This window comes from Canis lupus, chromosome X (assembly GCF_003254725.2).
Source record: "Canis lupus dingo isolate Sandy chromosome X, ASM325472v2, whole genome shotgun sequence".
Lineage (NCBI taxonomy): Eukaryota > Metazoa > Chordata > Mammalia > Carnivora > Canidae > Canis > Canis lupus.
Genome location: NC_064281.1, coordinates 83,795,154 through 83,816,769, shown reverse-complemented (window position 1 = coordinate 83,816,769; position 21,616 = coordinate 83,795,154). Strand labels below are relative to the sequence as shown.

At 36.6% G+C, this 21,616-nt stretch overlaps 1 protein-coding gene across 3 annotated transcripts in view; it reads left to right on the top strand.

The window, feature by feature from the left end:
* Positions 1 to 21,616, top strand: part of AMMECR1 (AMMECR nuclear protein 1) — a 232,883-nt gene that overhangs the window by 149,509 nt on the left and 61,758 nt on the right. For 2 of the 3 annotated variants that reach the window (XM_035711827.2, XM_025431437.3), the window contains one exon: positions 19,487 to 19,597. The exons of the other annotated variant lie outside the window; for it this stretch is intronic. In XM_035711827.2, coding sequence (XP_035567720.1) covers positions 19,487 to 19,597 — 111 coding nt within the window. The remainder of the gene's footprint in view (positions 1 to 19,486; positions 19,598 to 21,616) is intronic. 3 annotated transcript variants of the gene reach the window in all.

Below are 21,616 nucleotides of genomic sequence, written 5' to 3'. Positions count from 1 at the left end.
ACCACATTGATTTGAATTCTGAGGTTCTGGTTATCCAAGCACTAGAATTCTAAGAACAAAACCTCTCTGGGGGGACCTCGGTGGCTCAATCCGTTGAATGACTTGGTTTTGGCTCAGGTCATGATCTCAGGGTTGTGAGATGGAGCCCTGTAGGCTCTGTGCCCAGTGGGCAGTCAGCTTGGGATTCTCTCTCTCTCCCTCTTCCTCTGGCCCCCTCTCCTCCCCTCCCCTCCCACTCTCTCTAAAATAAATAAATAAATCTTTAAAACAAAACATCTCTTTTTAAAATTTATTTTTATTTTATTTTTTAAACAAAACATCTCTTAAGTTCCCCTTGATTATAACCCTGAGACATTTATCTCCCTAAGAGATATCTCTATAAAGTATGAGTTTAAAGCTCTACCTAGAGGGCCGAGAGAGCTGTTTATGCCTTTGATATAAATTCTTTTTTTTAAAGATTTTATTTATTTATTCATGAGAGACACAGAGAGAGAGAGGCGCAGAGACACAGGCAGAGGGAGAAGCAGGCTCCATGCAGGGAGCCTGATGTGGGACTCGATCCGGGACTCCAGGATCAGGCCCTGGGCTGAAGGCGGCGCTAAACTGCTGAGCCACCCGGGCTGCCCTATAAATTCTTTTTTAAAAGATTTTTATTTGTTGAGAGAGAAAGAGTGTGCACGCATGTGAGCAAGGGGAGGAGGGGAGGGGCAGTGGGAGAGGGAAAGAGAATCTCAGGCAGACTCCCCACTGAGTGTGGAACCATTCATCCTCACAGGCCTCAATCTCAGGACCCTGAGATCATGACCTTAACCAAAACCAAGAGTCGGTTGGTCGCTCAACAGACTGAGTGACCCATGCGCTCCATGCCTTTGATATAAATTCTGTGTGCCACAATTAGATGCCCACTACACCTTTAAACACAGTATTTGTTGGGCCTAGACCCACAACAACAGTCCCTTTTAGTGTGATCCTCATTAGATCTTTTAAATTATTTCATTCAACAAATGTATATTTAGCCCTTACTACGTGCCAGGGGCTAGGTAAACAGCCATGCTAAAGACAGACTGTCCACCTGGAGCTTGGAATCTAGTAGTTAGACAGTAAACAAATAGGTAGTGATATGCACTGTGAAGAAAAATAAAGCACTTTAAATTTTTTGCTCAAACCAAAAGATTGTGGTAGTTACCGGTGACTCCTGGTAGACTGTCTGAAAAAGTCAGTTATTAGGAAAATGGCCTCTGAAAGGAACATTGCTCTGACACCCCTTAGCAGTTTCTATTTTTCATACTTTGGACTAAGACCTTGCTTTTTTATATGGTTGTGAGTAATCCTGACAGAGTTGGAGTATAAGGACATGGCCAAACACTTAAGGACAGAAGGCTTGTAGCAGAAGGCTGTTAGGTATAGAACACTGCTGGAGAAACAATCTCCCAACAAATACTTTTAGAGTTGAGTTTATCTTTTATTTTTAAACGTAATCTCTTGCCTTATAGTGTTTTATATGAGGAACAATGAAAATAGATGGATTTTTAAATATCTATTCAACTTTTCTCTGTTTAACAAAACATGGTATAAAAAAAAGTAGCCTCTTCAGATGCTTCTTGTTTTATGGCGTTAAGACCGTAGAATAAGGACTTTTGTTTTTTGGGTTTTTTTGTTGTTTTTTGACATACGTCTTCTAAAAGTTTTGAAAAATAGAGATTCTGCAAGTTGGAAGGAAGCCATTCTTACCATGAGGTAAATATACTTGAGTTTAATTTTTAAACTATAACTGCCATTTGACCTTAAATTAAGACAGCGTGTTTCCATTGTGGAGTTTTACTGGTTTAACAATGAGAACATTTAAAGCAGCTGCCACCAATTAAAATGATTCATAAATGCTGGTTGTAAATAAATATTCTTGAAGTTTTAACTCAATGAAGTCCATTTTTTTAAGTGGCACTGTCTTTCTGGAAAGCAATTTGGTAACATGCATCAAGAGCTTTAAACAATGTTCATGTACTTTGATCTGGTAATTATGTTTCTAAAAAAACTCTATCCTTAGAAAATAAATCTGAGATCTGGATAAACTGTAATGCACAGAGATGTTCTCCCCAGTTTTAACAAGAAGGAAATGATTGCCTAAATTATGGTAAACCCATATGATGAAATATCATGGAGCCAGTAAAATATTTTTGAAGAATCTTAACCATGTAAGAAAATGTTGATGCAATTCAGTTGAAAAACAAACTACGAAAACATACAGTATGACATTATGGGAACATATTTCCACAGAAAATGACTGTCAGGAAATGTAAATTTTCATTTTCTTTGGTTGTGAGATTATGTGTGACTTTTATTCTTTCTACTTTTCTGTATTTTCCAAAATGTTTTTACAGTGAATATGCAATACATTTATAATAAATAAAAAATGTTATATAAGTGTTTTGATCCTTTCTTTCAATGGGATGCTTTTTATTAGTACCTAGTCCATTTATATTATTACAACATAATTTTCTACAGATTTTTGTCTTTACGGCAGTTCTTTCTGGTGTTTTAGGCTTTTAACCTTCTGTTTATTTTAATTTTTACGATATACACAGTGTCCAGAATTTTATTTATGTTTGTTCTAATTTCCTGTTGTTAAGTCTTTAAAGCCAATAATTCAGCTCCCCATTGGAATACTGTTTTTTGGGTGGTTTATATCAAACAACACACACACACACATTCGTAGATTGTGATAAACAGAGGTGACTCTGGGGCCATACCATAATGCCTCGCTCCAAATACAAACCCTACCACTTAGTAGTAGCTGTGTAACCACTGACAAGTTAATTGCCTCCTCTGATCCCCAGTTTATCTGTAAGATGGAGGGTAATAATAGGATCTACCTCATTGAGTTGTGGTAGGGATTTAAAAGAGTTATTACATGTAAACACTTGAGAAAGGCCTGCCACTTACTAAATGTTTGGTAAAAGGCATTTTTAGTCACGTGTATATGCATATATATGTATATACATGCTGTCATGACCATTTGTTAGATGCTCCTTTTTATCTGACTCATTCCTTTTTAATTTTTTTAAAGATTTTATTCATTTATTCATGAGAGACGCACAGAGAGAGGCAGACATAGGCAAAGGGAGACGCAGGCTCCCTGCGGGGAGCCTGATGAGGGACTGGATCCTAGGACTCTGGGATCACCACCTGAGCCGAAGACAGACGCTCAACCACTGAGCCACCCAGGTGCCCTGACTTATTCCTTTTTATAGTTGTAATTTAAAAATTTGAATCTGTCTTATTCTGAGTTAGTTTTCCTGTTTTGCTTTGAAATTATTTTTAAAAGCTCCCATATTTTCAGTAATAGAAACCTTATTGATTTGGCTTCCAGTCATATTTTCCTTTTTCATATTAGGAATTAATGATCATTCATCTGGGCTGGATGGAATGAAAGTTGGCTTTGTTCAGGTTTAAAAGAACTCCCATTTACATACAGATCGTTGATGTATTCATTAACAGTTATTTTCATCTGTTGAATTATTTACCTTATTTATGAAAGTACCACTTTAGTAGAGAAGAAGGTGGGATGGGCAGGTAAGTATGAGTGTAGCCTGAAGTGATAAAACTGCATTTGTTTCATTGTAAACTCTATAATCCAGACTTCTCTAATTCAATGCAGTTAATTGATCTTCTCCGATTTGGTGTGAAAAGAGAGCTGCCTATTAGGGAATCGTGCATTGGGCTAGACACATATATTATGTAATTTTGTAGTCTATATGAGAACCATTTTATTATAAGTAAAACAGTCATTTGGCAATTTTGCTGTCATACACTACAAAATGAGAAATGTGTTCCTATAGAAAACAACTTGGATATAATTGATTCACTGTTCTTATAGCTGATTGCAGTAATGCTGCTGTGGCTCAGTTTCATTTCTTTGAAGAAGAGGTGCTTCTGTGGTATGTTTACATTGGCAGAATGAGGAAAGACGCAGGGCAAGTTTGAAAGCATTGAGCTGGTCACTGAAGGACTCTTTTTAAATAGCAAGATTTTTCATCAGTCTAGGAGTATTCAACAGAGACATCTATAGTCCCGAGATCTGCATCTTTAACTGGAAATTTGGTTAGAGTTTAATATCAAGAAGGGCTGGGAGAGGTAAGTCCAATGAGAAGTTACATTTTCCCTGGTCTTTGGTTCTCCAGCTCTATAGAAACACTGGATTAATTGAGTGTGAGTTCCCATAGGTGCATTTCAGATCTGGAGGTAGAGAGACAGCTTGGGTTTAAAATAAAAAAATTTTTGGCTGTGGTGTCTATCTGCAAAGCAAAGGCTTGGGGTATTTTGCTGGTTTTAAAGGAGAGGATGAGTTAGGCTTGAGGGGGACAAAATTAGCTTTCAGAGATGAGCATGTTCAGGAGCTCAGGAGGCATATCTTTCTTGTATTGATGTGATGAAGCTGAGTAGGTCCCCATCATTTCCAGACCAGGTACACCTTTGGCTAATTCGTAGTCTTGCAAGTACTTAGCAGTTTAGCTGGAGTCTTTTTAAACCAGAGTATTTGAATATAAAGAGGTAGTCGTTGTACTGGTGCTTGTTGGTAGGATTTCTTTTTTTTTTATTTTTATTTATTTATGATAGTCACAGAGAGAGGGAGAGGCAGAGACACAGGCAGAGGGAGAAGCAGGCTCCATGTACCGGGAGCCCGACGTGGGACTCGATCCTGGGGACGATCGCGCCCTGGGCCAAAGGCAGGCACTAAACTGCTGCGCCACCCAGGGATCCCCCATTGTTGGTAGGATTTCTGTGCTCTTTCTTATCTTCCCAGGGAGTTTGGTCCCTTTGTTTAGCACGTTTCATTTGTTTACAAAGTTATAGGCTTTGAAGTAGGCAGCTATATAGGACTACCTAAAGAGAAGCGTAAAACAAGAAGGTAAGCAATTATCCTTCTCATTTCATTACCTTCTTACCTTGGTTTCTCAGGCAGTGTCATTCATGGATTTTGCTTTTTCTCTCAGAGGTTCTGCACTGGCTTGCTTATTGCTAGGCAAAATTTCTGTGGAAATTTCTGTTAATCTGTGCTTACTTTCTAAACATTGAATCATCATGATGTTGCCTGATGTGTTAGTGGGAAATTTTTGAATTTTAAAAAATTTTTTAAAGATTATTTGAGAGAGAGGGAGCCAGAGAAAGAGCCAGAGAGACAGCCAGAGAGAGAGCCAGAGTGAGGCAGGGGCAGGGGTGGGAGAGAGGGGGAGGGAGAGGCAGATTCCCCACTGAGCAGGGAGCCCCACGTAGGGCTCAGTCCCAGGACCCCAAGATCATGACCTGAGCCGAAGGCAGACGCTTAACCAACTGAGCCACCCAGGTGCCCTTGTTAGTGGGAGATTTTTAAAAATAATTTTTGATAGGATAATTTAATGGTATATATCACATTGTTTTTCTGCTTGTTCCATAATAAAAAAAAAACCTTTGCATATTTGGTTTCCTTAATATGGAGCTTGTTCTTAGGCAGCTGCCCTACTATAGACATGGCTGTGATCGCAAGATTTGTACCTTTAAGACTGTTAGTGTTAGCTAGTACAGCAGTGAGGTAAATAGCTGTGCCATCAGATTGTTTAAATCATCATAGCTGAAAAAATAGCCCTATAAAAGTAGCAGTAACAAAATACATATATATATATCAGACATTATTCATGATTATGAATAAATTCTTCAAGATTTTTTTAGGTGTTGTAAGTAAGGTTGTTTAAATTGCATTTATGGGCTTTTTTTTTTTCATTTTAACTTGTATGGAGGGAGAATAAGAGGATGGGCTATTTTTGACCTTGGCTTAAAGAAGGTCATATCAGTGTGACTTGTAACGGACACTTTTGTCGAGTTCAGTTTCAACCTGACTGCTTTGATTTTTTTTATTTCATTACTTTGGATTTTAGAGTTCTTGAGTTGATATTTTTTAAGATTGACATCTCTAACCTTTTGGTTCTGAGTAGTGCATTGCCCCTGAAATTGGTTGAGTCACTTCATATTCTTCTGAGTTCACCATCTGTCAAAGCAGAAGAGATCTGTCCCTTTTACTTTCTGTCTTCCTGATCCATTTTCTTGTTTGCCATGGTCTTCTATTTGTGGTAGGCTTTTTTCACATTTAATACATACCTACCACAGAGTTTGACCCTTAGAGTGACTGACTCCATTTTAAAAGGCTTTGGGACTTCCACTTCAGTCCAAGAAGTTGTAACTGGTATAAGACTTGTTCCCTTCTGCCTCACCTACCTTGTAAATAGCTAGGAGCTGGGCAAAAGATTTTAAGCAACTGCTTTCAGAGGGGACCTGTGATCCTTGAGAAAAAAGGGACCAAATGAAGTGAGCCCTCCAGTCAATCTGGCTTTTTGCCTATGAGCAATTTCTGGACCATAGCCTTGTAAGAGGGAACCCAAGCAGAGCCTGCAGTTTTGTTGAATTGGTGAGACAGAGCTAGGAACTCAGGGAGGTCTAGGTGGAAGGAATTTGTAGAGCAGAGTATTGGGAGTGGGGGGGCCACTCAGAAATAGCTTCAGAAATCTGCATAAATGTCCCCTTTTCCCTTTTATCTTTGGCTAAGTATGAATCTGTGCATGTGTTGAGAGAAACACCATAGGGCTGGGCAAAAATAAGCTAGAAAGTTGAAAATTTACTGGAGCTCATACAGGACTGAGAGACATTTGAGTTGCCACAGCAAAAGATAAGACACCTCATTGAGCACACAAAGTATTAAATAGAGATGCCAGAAGGATCATATCTTATTAATAGGGCTACTGTTAGCCCTAAAGTAGAGGATACTCTGAACCCAAACTAGCAAAACTTCAATCCAAGCTTTGAAAAATAATTATCCACTAATAATTTAGATGCATGACAAAAAAACTTCACTCTTCAAAGGAAGGCAGTGAAATCAAAACACTCAAAAATAGAATGGTTATAATGTCTGATATGCAAAAAATTACTAGATAGTCCAAGAAGCACTAAAATGTGACCCATCATCAGGAGGAAGTCAGTCAATAGAAATAGAAGCAGAAATGACAGTTACAGAATTAGCAGACAAGGAATTTAAAACAGCTATGAAACTATGTGGAACAATTGAAAGAAAAGCATGAATATAATGAGGAAAGAAATTGAAGACCTATCAAGAACCAAATAGAACTTCTAAAGCTGAAAGGTATAGTACATGAAATGAGAAAGTCACTGGATGAAATTAATAGCAGATTAGATTAGACTCCAGAAGAAAAAGATCAATGAATTTGAAGATCTAATAATTGAAATTATCCCATCTAAAAATGGAGAATGGAAAAAAGTGAAGAAGGAAAGGAGAGGGATAGATATAAAAAACAGTTGAAGAAATAATAGCTAAAAATTTTCAATTATGATGAAAACTATACACCCATAGATCCAAGAAGCTCAGTGACCTCTAAGTGGAATAACCACAAAGGAAACCACACTAAGGCTGTTATAATCAAATTGCTGAAAACCATTGGTAGAGGGAGCATTTGAAAAGAAACTAGAGGGAAAAAAAGAACACAATACATACAGAAGAGCAAAGATAAGAAATTATATACATCTCATCAGGGATAATGCAAGCAAGAAGACAGCGGAATGACGTCTTTAAAGTGCTGAAAGAAAAAAAAAGCACTGTCAACCTGAAATCCTATCTCCAATGAAAATATCTATACAAAATTAAAGCGAAAAGAAATGAAGGTGAAATATATTTTTTTCAGACAAACAAAAACTGAAAGAGTTGTCACCAGCAGACCTGAACTACAAGAAATATTAAGGGAAGTTCTTCAGGCTGCAGGAAAATGATTCCAGATGGAAATTTGGATCTCTACAAAGTAATGAAGAGTGCCAGATAAGTGCGGTAAGTGTGGGTAAATATACAAGACTTTTTCCTCATTTTAAAATTTCTTTAAAAGCTAAGTGATTGTTTAAAGCAAAATTAATAATCTGTTGTAGAATTTATAAGGTATATAGATCTGAAAATATGACAATAGCCCCAAGGGATGGAAGGAATGAAATGGAAGTATGCTAAGGCCCTTATGTTATATGTATAGTGATGTAATATTATTTGAATGTAGACTGTAGTAAGCTAGAGATGCATCATATACAATGTAGAATAACCACCAAGAAAGGCATAACTAGTAAGCTAATAAGGGCAATTAAAATGGATACTAAAATACACTCATTTAATCCAGAACAAGACAGAAAAAGAAGAGCAAGGAAATGATAGGAAATGTAAAAACAAATATAAAATATAAAGGTGATAGACTTAAACACAACCATATCAAAGTTACATTAAATATAAGTAGTCTAAATACAATTAAGAGGCTACATAAAAATGTAAGACTCAACTACGTACTATGTATAAGAAACTAACTTTAAAGAACTAGATAGGTTAAAAATGAACAAATGGAAAAAGATATGTCATGTAAACACTAATCAAAAAGCTAGAGTGACTTTGTCAATATGTGACAGATTATACTTCAAGACAAACAGTATTACCAGGGATAAGGAGGGACATTTCATCATGGTAAAGTGGTCAGTTCATCAAGAACACAACAATACTAAATGTGTGTCTTCTAACAAAGCCTCAAAAAACATGAAAAAAAAAAAAGACCAGATACAATGGAAAGGATAGAGACAAATCTACAATTAGAGATGGATATTTCGACACTTTTAACTCAGTAATTAATAGTGTAAGTAGACCAAAAAAAAAAAAATCAGCGAGGATATAGAAAATCTAACCAACACTACTATACCTAACCAACTGTACCTAATTGACATTTATGAAACACTGGACCTAACACTACCAGAATATGTTTTCTTTTCAAATTCACTAAAATAGACCATATTCTGGGCCATAAAACAAGCCTCAGTATATTCAGAAGAAGGGAAATAATACAAAGTATATTTTCTGAACAAAATGGAATTAAATGAGAAATGAATAACAAAAGATATCTCAGAAATTCTCAAATATTAGGAAATGACACAGTACACCCTAAATAAACCATGGGTCAAAGAAGAAATTAGAAAATATTTTGAACTGGGGCATCTCAGTGGCTCAGATGATTAAGTATCCAACTCTTGATCTCAGCTCAGGTCTTGATCTCAGGGTTGTGAGTTCAAGCCCTAAATTGGGCTTAATGCTGGGTGTGGAGCCTATTTAAAAAAATTCAGCTGAATGATAATAGAAAATACAACATATTAAAATTTGTAGGATGTAGTTTATACAGGGCTTAGTGGGAAATTTATAGCTTTAAATTAAAGAAGATCTAAAATGAATTATCTAACACCCCACCTTAAGCAAGAAAATGAAGAGCAAATTCAACCACAAGTAAGAGGAAGAAAATATTATGAGTAGAAATCAATAACAGAGAAAACTAACAATAGAGAAAAATCAATGAAACCATAGCCAGCTCTTTGAAAAGATCAATAAAATTGATAAACTTATTAGACCGATACAGATAAAAAAAGAAAAGCTACAAGTTAGCACAATTTACTAATATTAGGAAGGGTGCAATAGACATCACTATAGATCCTGCAGACATGAAAAGGACAAAAGAATATTGTGAATAAGTCTAGGCCGATAAATTCCACAACTTAGATGAAATGGAAGAGTTCCTCAAAAGACACAAATGACCAACATTGACTCAAAATGAACTAGAAAATCTGAATAGTCTTATATCAAATAAATTGAATTCATAATTAAAAATCATCCCATAATTAAAATCTAAGCTCTAGTGACTTCATTGTGAATTCTACCAAATATTTAAGGAACAAATCAAATCAAACTTTTAGAAAATAGAGGAGGATAGGATTCTTCCCAACTCATTCTATGAGGTTGGCATCACCATGATATCAAAAATTGACAAAATATTACAAGAAAAGAAAACCATAGATCAGTATTCCTTATGTTCATACACACAAAAGTCCACCACCAAATATTAACAAATTTTAAAAATGAACCTAACGGTATACACAAAGAATTACTCATAATGGATCATAAACCTAAATGTAAAAGCTAAAAATACAAAACTTCTAGAAGACAATAAAAAATTTCCATGACCTTTGGATAAAGATTCCTCTATCCGACATGAAACATGAACCAGAAAACAAAAATTCATAAAATTAAACTTCCTCAAAATTAAAAACATGTGCTCTTCAAAAGATAACATTAAGAAAATTAAAAGGCAAGCCACAGACTAGGAAAATATATTTGCAATGTACATTTGTGATAAAGCTTGGCATCCAGAACATACTTTTTAAAAACCTCCAATTCCTGTAGAAAGAAGACAAACAATCCAATTTAAAAATGAGTAAATGAGTTGAACAAGCACTTCCCAAAAGAAAATATGTGCATGAATAATAAGCACCTGAAGAGTTACTCAATATCCTTAGTTATCAGAGAACTGCAAATTAAAACCACAGTGAGATATCCCTACACATTAACTTGAATTAAAAAAAAATCAAATGTTGATGAGGATGTGGAGCAACTGGCACACTCATACAATACTGGTAGGAATGTAGTCAGTACAGCTATTGGAAATTGTTACAGCCAACTGGAAAATAGTTTGGCAGTTTCTCCTAAAGGTAAACATACACCTACTCCTAGCTCAGCAATTCTCTTTGTAGGTGGTTCTCTAAGAGGAATGAAAACTTATATTCCCATTAAAAACTTGAATGTAAATATTATCATAGAAGCTTTATATATAATAGCCCCAAACTGTAAGCAACTCAGATCCATACATGAGTGAGTAAAGAAACAAATTTTAGTATATCCCGTTCAGTGGAATACCACTCAGCAATTAAAAGAACAAAACACATGAATGAATATCAAAAGCATTACGCTAAGTGAAAGAAGCCAGACAAAAAAGACTGCATATTGGATGATTCCATTTATATGAAATTCTGGAAAAGACACAATTATCGAGACTAAAAACAAGTTAGTGTTTGCCAGGGTCCAGAAGTATGGAGAGGGACTTTATATTGCCAAGGGGCACAAGGGAACTTTTTTGGGGTGATGGAAATGTTCTATAACTTGATTGCATTTTAGGTTACATGTATGTATACGTTTGCCAAAATTCATTGAATTTTACACTTAAAATGGGTACTTTTATAGTATATAAGTTATACTTTAATGGGAAGTAGAAAGGTGATTTTTAAAAAACACTTTGGAGGTGAGGATTCAGTTCTGTTAGAAAAAAACCCCTGAATCTCTTGGGGCATTTCAAAATAGCGGTTCTTAAGAGGTTGAACTGTTTTTTGAAAGGTAAAAGGGAGGGGGAGTGGGGGAAGATAAAGGCAACATAAGCAGCCCTGTTATAAAAACATGGTCTCAGTTGACTGATTTGTCCTTAGATCCTGCCTTTCCTTATAACCCCTAAAATGCAAAGGGTTTGGGGAATTCCTGCTACAAAGCTGAGAGTATCCAGCTCCTTTCTCTCAAAGGAGCAAGTAATCCAATTCAAGGACCTTAAAATCAAAACAGTTACCTTTCTAAACCCAGAAAACTTCATAAACGACCACATCACAAATTTATTGTAGGTCTTATGAACCTGGCTCATTACATTGGAGCTCCTTGGAATGGGAAGCAAGAAAGATGGAAATCTAGAATGAAGAAGCTAGATAACTTTATAGCTCTCTTTATATTAGTGTTTAAATCATTCAGCTTATTTATTTCCTGTCTACTCTTTCTGGTCACTGAGTGGGTTCTGAGGATAAGACAAGATGGTGGAGAAGATAGATCATTAGTGGGGAGGTAAGATACATGTGAAAAAAGAAAAACTTTTAGTTGTCTTCATTGTTTGAAGTGTTAAGTATTCCCTAACCATCCAGCATATGAATCATCAAGTGGAACAAGACGTTTGGTACCAAACACAGTTCCATAAAAGTTTTAAAGGGCATTAAAAAAATAAAAGTTGACCAGCTCAATCAAAGCATTCTAAAAGCTCTGAATCTAGCTCTCTCAGTTGTGCTTATTGAATACTTAAGACTTCAGTAGAATGTTTTTTTTTTTTTTTTTTGCCTGGTCTCTCTTATATTAAAATAATTAATTCTTTTTATAGTAAAGGCTGAGTCCCAGCCCTTAAAGATCTTTGAACAAATTGTTTCAGAACAGGAATTCCAAATATAAATTATTTAATTGTGGAAATCTATGGCATTTTGTCATTTAAAGCTTATTTTATGAGCTTTATCCTAAGATGCTACCATATATTAATTTAATACTCACTGTAGTCTAAGCTAAGACTAGAAAATATGTCTAAATATAGTATTTTTTTCCAGTACAGGCAGGCTTTCTCATCTAATTCGGGGCTGTAAGAAATAAAATAAGACTATAAAAATTAGGCTATCTCAATGTATCAAGTCTGAGACTGAATTTTTTAAAGTTTACTGAAAACCATTGATTTGGTCTTGCTAAAAGGAGGAAATGGTTTTTTCAGTTCAAAATTTGGCTAAATCCAAGCTAATCCCTTAAAGTATGCTTGTGATTTTGCTGGTTATATGTTGGTGGTTATTACACTTGACTTATAAGACATACACATACACATCATTCAACCTTCCCAGTCATCTGTAAGACTTTAGGCTATCTTTCTTGGCATTTGCCGGTTAAATTAGCATTATGGTGGTGCTAAAAATGGTGGTGGCAGGGGGCAGGGCAAATATAATGTTGCATGATAGAATTTCTAGGAACACCAGGCAAAGAAAACTACTGAAAATTTGGTAATTCCTGGTTCCCACTTCCAGATATTTGTGGTCTTCTATACTAACCCATGCTGTCTGTTTGAATAGTGTCTTCTTGGGGTGCCTGAGTGGCTCAGTGGTTGAGCATCTGCCTTTGGCTCAGGTCGTGATCCTGGGGTCCTGGGATCAAGTCCTGCATCAGGCTCCCCGCAGGGAGCCTACTTCTTCCTCTGCCTCTCTCTCTGTGTGTGTCTCTCATGAATAAATAAATAAAATCTTTTTTTTAAAAAAAAGATAGTATCTCCTTATTTTCCTGAGCCCCATGGGATCCAGGCTATTTACAAAAGTTGGAGGGAGAGGAGTGTCATATAAGGCTGTGATGGCGATTTAGTGTATTTTCCTTATCTGCAGAAAAGGATTGGTTGGATGAGACAAGTATAAGATGGTGGGCGGGGGGTTGGGGTGTCTGGGTGATGGGCACTGAGGGGGGCACTTGGCAGGATGAGCACTGGGTGTAGGCTAAATGTTGGCAAATTGAACTCCAATAAAAAAATTTAAAAAAAAAAGAACCTTACCTTCTCCCTGTGCCTGCCCCATTTAACCACCTCCTATTGTTCTCCCTTTAAGGTTTCTTAATTTGAATTTCAGATTACCTGGAAGAGTTAAGGCTCAATACCTTAACTTAATACCTTAACATAATATCTCAACAGATCAATACCTAGCTAAATAATTGTTAAGGGGTGGTAAGTGGAAATTTTCATTTGGCAGGAATTTTGATTGGACCAAATTTGTAGCTATTAGATCACTTGAGTTTGATGAAGGCTGGCTAGACAAGAGGAAAAAAAGTGAAGAAAGAGGGTTGAGAGGGAGTCAGAAAGGGTGTTGGGAGGCCATCAAAGATAAAATAGGTTTTGCTGTGGACTTCCAACAGGAATAGTATAGAAGCTTATACTTACAAGGTTGGTTTAGTGTGTCTAGGCTGATCCAGCCATTTCTAGTGTGTCCTGGTATCTTCTTAGCTAATCTTTCTCTCTCTTCCTTGGAGGTGGAGAATAAGATTTATGTATTCCTAAGAATTTCCTATTCTCTGGTATCTTAGAAGACATCTAGCTTTGCTACTTGCAATTTTTTATCTCCCTATACTGGGGGGGGAAATGACATTGGTAGTAAGATTTGAAGAACTAGCCAGGTTTTATTACTAGCTAGTGAGGTGACTCTCCACTTAAATCACCCTGGATCACTTTCATTTTTTACCTGTAAAATCAAGAGGAAATATATAATCTCCTAAAATTTCCTTCATCTAACAATCTTAGGTAATTATATAAATTATGAACTATGTGCTAAAACTCCCGCTAGGGGTTTGCTATGGATGGAATTATGGCCCCACAAAATGAATATGTTGAAACTCTAACCTCCACTGTGATGGTATTTGGAGATAGGGCCTATAATGAGATAATTAAGGTTACATGAGGTCATAAGGGTGGGTCCCTGATCCAATAGGATTAGTGTTTTTGTAAGAAAAGCCGCTAGCAAGTTTGTATACACAGGCTCATTCTCTCTGCATGCTCAGAGAAAAGGCCAAGTGATTACAAAGCAGTCACTTACAAGCCAGAGGGAGAGCTCTCACCAGAAACAGAACCCCACTGGATCCTTGATCTTGGCCTTGCCAGTCTCCAGAATTGAGAAAATACATTTTTGTTGTTTAAGCCACCTGGTCTGTGTATTTTGTTATGGTAACCCAAATAGACTAATAAAGGATTTAACCACATTGAGTACATTTTTACAAATGGAATGTGGAGTTTCTGTGATTTGTAAATGAGGTAGGTAACTTCTTTGTATTGAAACAGGAAGTGAAATGTTTTAACCTTGTGGTGGAAAGAATACGCTACCATTTCTGTTTTTCTCTGAGCTCCTAGATCCTGGGGAATTACAGTATTGAGTTGGATGTTATGTGTAATTTAGTTGGATAACTGAGTTAAGTAGCAGAAGAACCTGAGCATCATTGAAAAGCCATCATTATTTGATGGCAAAAGAAAAGAACCATGCTAGGTAGCTTCTCTCTTCCCATATATATGTGTAATATTAATAACCTTGGTGAATACCCATTTATAGTAATTAGCATTATATTGGTAGGGATTGATATCATCCTGTTAACATTACCCGCTACAAATCTCATTCTAAAGAAGAATAAATTAACCTATTCAACCTATTTAACCTATTTCTGCTGTGGTATGGAGGGGGGATAGGATTTATGGTAAAATATTCTTTGTGAATACGCCTTTTTTCATAGTTGTACCCCTCTCCCACAAATATGTGTCTAATCTGTTCTGGTCTGCGTCAGTAGTCTCAAAAGAGGGATGTAGTGGGGCGCCTGGGTGGCTCAGTGGGTTAAACATCTGCCTTCAGCTCAGGTCATGATCCTGGGGTCCTGGGATTGAGTCCCACTCAGCCAGCAGGGAGCCCTCCTCTCCTTCTCCCTCTGCCTGCTTCTCTCCCTACTTGTGCACTCTCTCTCTAATAAATAAATAAAAATCTAAAAAAAAGAGGGGCATAGGCAGTGGCATTGCCACTTGGGCTTGAGAATATTCTGCTCATATTTAAGTTGCTTTTCTGTACTTTTGCTGAATCCCTCCAACTACGTTTCTCTGAGAGCTAGTACTATTGACCTGATGGTATTGGCTGCCAGTTGGCAGAGAGGATTCACCTAGATTAGGTGGTTACTTCCTGTTCCTGTCTACAGACTTGGAAAAATGGAGAGTTTACTTTCCTCCAAAGGTTTCTTAGAACGTAGTGGTACAAAATGTTCACAAGTAGGAAAATGCTTTAAAAAGCTATGTCTGGTTACTCTCAGATAAACATTTCCATTAATATTTCATTTCATTTTGAGCCCCTTTATAGCTTGTAGTAGTTTTTTTTTTCAGTGTATGTAGGTGGCTTCAAACCATATGGTAAAAGCATTTTCCAAAAACATTCAATCTTTGTCTTACTACGAACTCTTTTCCTGAGTTCCTTGTCACTAAGCAGCTCCTCTCAACAGGCTCAAATCCCTTTTTTCTACTTTGATCTATCTCTGATTACATAGATCTCATAAGTCCTTTTGAGAACTTATACACATTTTAATAACACATTTGAGGATGAAATTGCCTATTTCTTTCCTCTGTGCATTGTTGCTATTTTTAGGTCATATATATTGAATGTTCCCATAGTCATTGTCCTGTACAAAGTAGTTATCACACACCAGATAGAATTTTTTGTGCTCAGTGATGTTTATTCTGTTTCAGTGTACTTTAAAATGCTTCTTTTCTCAAGTTCTTTCCCCCATGACATGTTGCTTGTAGGTGTTTTGTTTTTTTCAATTCCATATATGTGTTCTTTAAAAAATTTTTTTCTAAATTCTTTTGTTGAAGAATAATCAACATACAATATTGTATTAGTTTCAGGTGTACAACATAGTAATTCAGTATTTACATACATTTCAGAAATGGCTACCACAATTAGGTCTGGTTACCATCTGTCACCATACTAAGTTGTTACAATATTATGGACTACATTCCCTAAGCTGTCATAACATAGCCTTGTATCTCTTAATCCCCTTCACTGACTTGATTCATCCTCCTCCCCCCCCAGCAACCATCCATTTGTTCTCTGTATCTATGAGTCTGTTTGTGTTTTGTTCGAACACAGAACACATATGTGTTCTTGATAATGTACGCTGGATGAGCATTTGTAAATGAGAAATTAGAGCCCCAGATTGTGAAGGCATAGTTGTATTCTGTCTCCTAAAAGTCTAATCTCTTCCATCTTCAGGCATCTGCTCTACACACAGTGAGGTTGTCAAGTAGCAATCTCTCCCATCTTTGACACAGATATTTCCCCGCAATACCAACCCCCAAAGCGTGTGTTGCCAGGGGCAGGTAAGGAACAGGGAGAGTGTAGACAACTCTGCATCTGCTTTACCTGTTATGAGGGCTCCTGAGAACAAATGTTCAACAGTTCCTAAGATTCAGAGAATGTTAAATCTGCAAGAGACCACAGCAAGTTATCAAGATTATCATACTACTTTATGTTCTCTGAAAGTGCTATGTTCTTTTACATCTCCATGCCCTTGCTTATTATGGGGTATCTTTTATCCCAGCCTGTCTGGCGAAATGCAGCTTATCCTCTAGCACTCTAATCCTAATTCATCATCCCTTCATCAGTGATAGCAAGCATTATAAGAAACTGTATATCATTTTCCCTACTCTGTGTTTTGAATGCCCTCCAACATATTCCATAATATAGTAGTTAATTTGTATTCTTTTTCTATTTACCCTACACGTTTTGAATGTTTGCTTGAATAGGCAGGATTATGGAAGAATGATTTACATATATATTTTAGTGGGATAAATAAGATAACTGAAAGTAAAGCACTTTTTAAAAATTTTTATTTATTTGAGAGAGAGAGAGAACAAGTGGTGGGGAGGGACAGTGGGAGGGAGAGAGAGAGAGGCAGACTCCCCGCTGAGCAGGAAGTGTCATGCAGGGCTCTTTCCCAGGACCCTGGGATCATGACCTGAGCTGAAGGCAGATGCTTAACCGATGGAGCCACCCAGGCAATGGAGCCACCCAGGCACCCAGGTAGAGCACTTTTAAATGACTTTCATCTCTAGAGGTTTTGATGGGAAATTAATTCACTCACACTTTTAGGTTTCTTACTCAAGTCACTGAGGAAGAGAATACACTATTTAGTTCCAGGTCATCAAAAAGCCATCATGGTATTTTAAAGACATTTTAGTATATATATGTTATAGTGTGATTCACTTTGTTCTGAATCTGCCAAGAGACATATTATGGAGATAGGATTTGTATCAGTGCTGTTATGGGAGAAGAGTGGCATCTTACTGTCCACAGAATTGTTGCTGACATTGACTCTTCCAAATTACAAAATGAAAAATAGAGGTGAAATTCATCATTAAAGACAGTAGTATTAACATGAGTTATACGTCTAATTCTTGTCTTCCTAACAATTCTTAGTCAAGAGCAATTAGAGAAATGCTCCAAGTGGAGCATCAGTATCTTGTCTCAAGTTATAAGGTGTTTAGGTTCATATGATGTAGAAGCAGAAAACCTCAAATTTTCCTTTTGCTTTTTATCTTCATAATTTTAATGTAGGTCATCCAACACTTGAATACTAACATTGACAATCATTTGGCCTCATACTTTAGTCATTTTTTTAATGCATCTGGACATTTGTTTCTTGGAAGAAGGCAACTCTTAGCATTGCTCCTGGTTTGTACACATTATTTATTTGGGAACCTGTCTGTCTTTGTGACCACCTGTCAGAATTTGGCATTATTTAAATGTTTGAGATGGGTGATTGAAATAGTTGAACAGGATCTTCTCACCCAACTGCTGAGGACTGACTAGAGAGTACTTTAAATACAGAATGTATTCTCCAACTCAACAGCATATTATTAGAAATACATAACATATGGTATGTCCCCCTAAAATTTAAATTTAAATTTTTAGAAAGCAGAAATGTACTATATTATACCCATAATACTGTGAATACTCACATTAACATGAACCACCCCCAACTCTAGGGTATTTATCTTTTTTACACAATGTGCTAAAATGTGTAAATTAATTTATCTCATACAAACTGACATATAAAGTTGCTTCTAACTAGAATTGTTTCTAGACTCAACCATTAATTGAGGCTGTCACTGGTTTGCTACAGGATCCAAAATACCTACTATGTTAAACTTCATTTAAAACTACAGAACTGGGATCCCTGGGTGGCGCAGCGGTTTGGCGCCTGCCTTTGGCCCAGGGCGCGATCCTGGAGATCCGGGATCGAATCCCATGTCAGGCTCCCGGTGCATGGAGCCTGCTTCTCCCTCTGCCTGTGTCTCTGCCTCTCTCTCTCTCACTGTGTGCCTATCATGAATAAATAAAAATTTAAAAAAATAAAATAAAATAAAACTACAGAACTTTCTTGACGCCATCGTATTTGATGCTTGAGAGATTGCATTTGTTGGCCATACTTTTCCCTAAAAATTATAATAATTTTTGTGGTTTCAGAGTCTTACTTTGTTAATGTTTGCTCTTGCCCTTTACCTTTCCAAACTCTACTTATTTTTCTAGGTCAAGCTGAAGGGAATCAAACCCAATTGAAATTTTCTTCTATCCCTGTGGCTTCATTCATGGCATCTTAGCATAGTTTATAGCACTTATTTTCTTTTGCCTGTGTTGGTTAATCATGAACATGCCTGCCTTCTGTACTGGCTCCTAGAGCACTCTGATGATGTTTTAGGCAATCTTGTATTTCCTGTAGCACCATTCATAATACATAATATTCAGTATTTGTTGAAATTTGGGGGTTGGTTTTTTTTTTTCTAAACTAGACTTAACAAATCAATCAATAACGTGAAGTTTAAATGAGGACTCAAGCTGTTGGGCCATGCTGGTTATGGCTTTGTCCAGGTTGTAGTTATTATTTCATTATATATTAACTGTGGGACTACCTCATCTGTAAAATAGGAATGTTTGTAATAGAATTACTCAGGCTCTTAGGGTTGTTGATGAGGATTAATATAATTTGTTTAAAACATTTATCATGCTGCCTAACATATAGAATACACTCAGTACATTCCAGATATAATTATTGTTAAATGCAGTCCCATTAGGCTAGACTCAGCCCCTTGGGGGCCTGTCATGTAGTCTTTATGTCTCAGGTACCTAACCATGCATATGATAAATATTCAATAAATAACTGTCTTGAGTTGAATTGATGGATTGACCTTATTTTTATCTCCCGTTACAGCCCACTGTTTGTAACATGGAAGATTGGTCGAGACAAAAGATTGCGTGGATGCATAGGTACTTTTTCTGCCATGAACTTGCATTCAGGACTCAGGGAGTACACACTTACCAGGTGAAGACCAATTTTTGTTACCTCTGCTTCTACGTTAAAAGAAAAAAAACTTATGAAACTTGAACCTGATACTTTAACTCCTTTGCTTTACTAAATTGTTAACATTCTTGACTCCTTTCACATCAGATTTTTCCTTCTCTTCAACATTTGCCTTATCCCTGGTAAAATTTTATTGCCACATTTTATCAAAATATAAAATACTGTAATTACATTGTATTTTGCCATAAATGTTTTAAAGTGTCTTCCTTCATTTTTTTTTTTTTTTTTTTTTTTTTTTTTTTTAAAGATTTTATTTATTTATTCATGATAGTCACAGAGAGAGAGAGAGAGAGGCAGAGACACAGGCAGAGGGAGAAGCAGGCTCCATGCACCGGGAGCCCGATGTGGGATTCGATCCCGGGTCTCCAGGATCGCGCCCTGGGCCAAAGGCAGGCGCCAAACCGCTGCGCCACCCAGGGATCCCTAAAGTGTCTTCCTTCAAAGGCCAGCTTATTTTGTATAACTTGAAAATGGATGCCCAAAAGTCAATGGCTTACCACAATGTATTATTTCCTTAATAACACTGTGTCTTCTCTGTTAGGCTTTGTAAGAATTGTTGATGTCATCTTACATGTATTGTTGCACTTTTATGTACTCCTGCAATGGAGGGGAGAGCCTAGGAAGAAAGGGATGCCACAGCCTGGCAGTGTTATCATTCACATTCACACTTTACCCAGAATTAATTGTAGCTTACTTATTTTGTTTCGTCTAACACAAGGACAAAGTAATGAATGCCTCATTGCAGTTGTTAAGGCTTTGTTTTTAATTTCCAAACGCACAAAAAGCTATCGAGTATGCCATCTGATTTTTTTTTTTTGGTTCAAGTTTAGATTTCTAGCAAATTATGTTCCAGAATTATTTCAAAAGAAGAAAATTCCTTAAATAATAAGCTATTAGTAAAGGAATTTCCTGTTTTTGTTCATATTTCAGGGTGATTATCTGATACAATTTCTATAGTTGTAATATGCACAAGTATCTGTCCAACAACAAATTGGTCCCTGCTGACTGTTGGTACCTGGGGCACATTGCTTAACCTCCAACAGATAAAGTAGTAATTACAGGGTTTTGTTCTATATACTTAGTAGGGATGTTAGGGAGGTGTTAGGGGAATGAAATAATATCCAGTCACTACTTTGCTTCTGGAGTAACATTGCAGAACATTCATTATTTTATTATAGGATTGTATAAATGCAGCTTGTGGTAGCAGTTAATAAAATACTGGTAACTGAGTTTAGTATTCTTTTTTTTGAGTTTAGTATTCTTATATTTGAAGGTACAGCTCACAACTACAGGGTTTTCTTAGCTTACAGTGAAATTGGAAAGAAAAGCAAAGGCTTGGAGGGTCACCCTCACTTTTTATATTTGCACAGGCATTAGAATTGAGTGTTTGGACTTGATTAAGAACATACAGGCAGTAAAAAGATCAAAACACGAATTCTAGAAATGACTTGAACTTGCCAAAGATAGCGTAAATGCTAGTCTAAGCAAGTTAGATTTTTTTTTCCTGACATGAAATACCATGGACTCATTTTGGGACTTTAGCAAATTCTGCCAGAGACTACCTCTTTGGGACAAGTACATACAAAATTACTTTTTTAATATATAATCAAAGGCAATTTATTACACATTTCCTAAAATAAGTTGTTATGAGGAACACTGGCTCCTTGGTTATTGCTTGGAAAAAAAGGATTCTATAGCCAAATAAAATTGGGGAACACTGGTTAAGCAAATTTAAGCAGCTGTGCTCACTGCAGGACTTCTCAGAACCTTTTACGTCAATAGTGTTGTGAGTCTCTGAGTGAGATCTAGAATGCAGCATTTCCCAATTCAACTCTTTTGACCACAGAACCCTTTTATCCTCCCACTCCATTCATTGTCTTAGGCCATTAGTATCCCAAGGAATACATTTTTAGAAATATAAGTCTGTCATAAAATTTCCATTTTTCTTTATAGTTGAAAAGTCCAAGTGGATAGTACAGA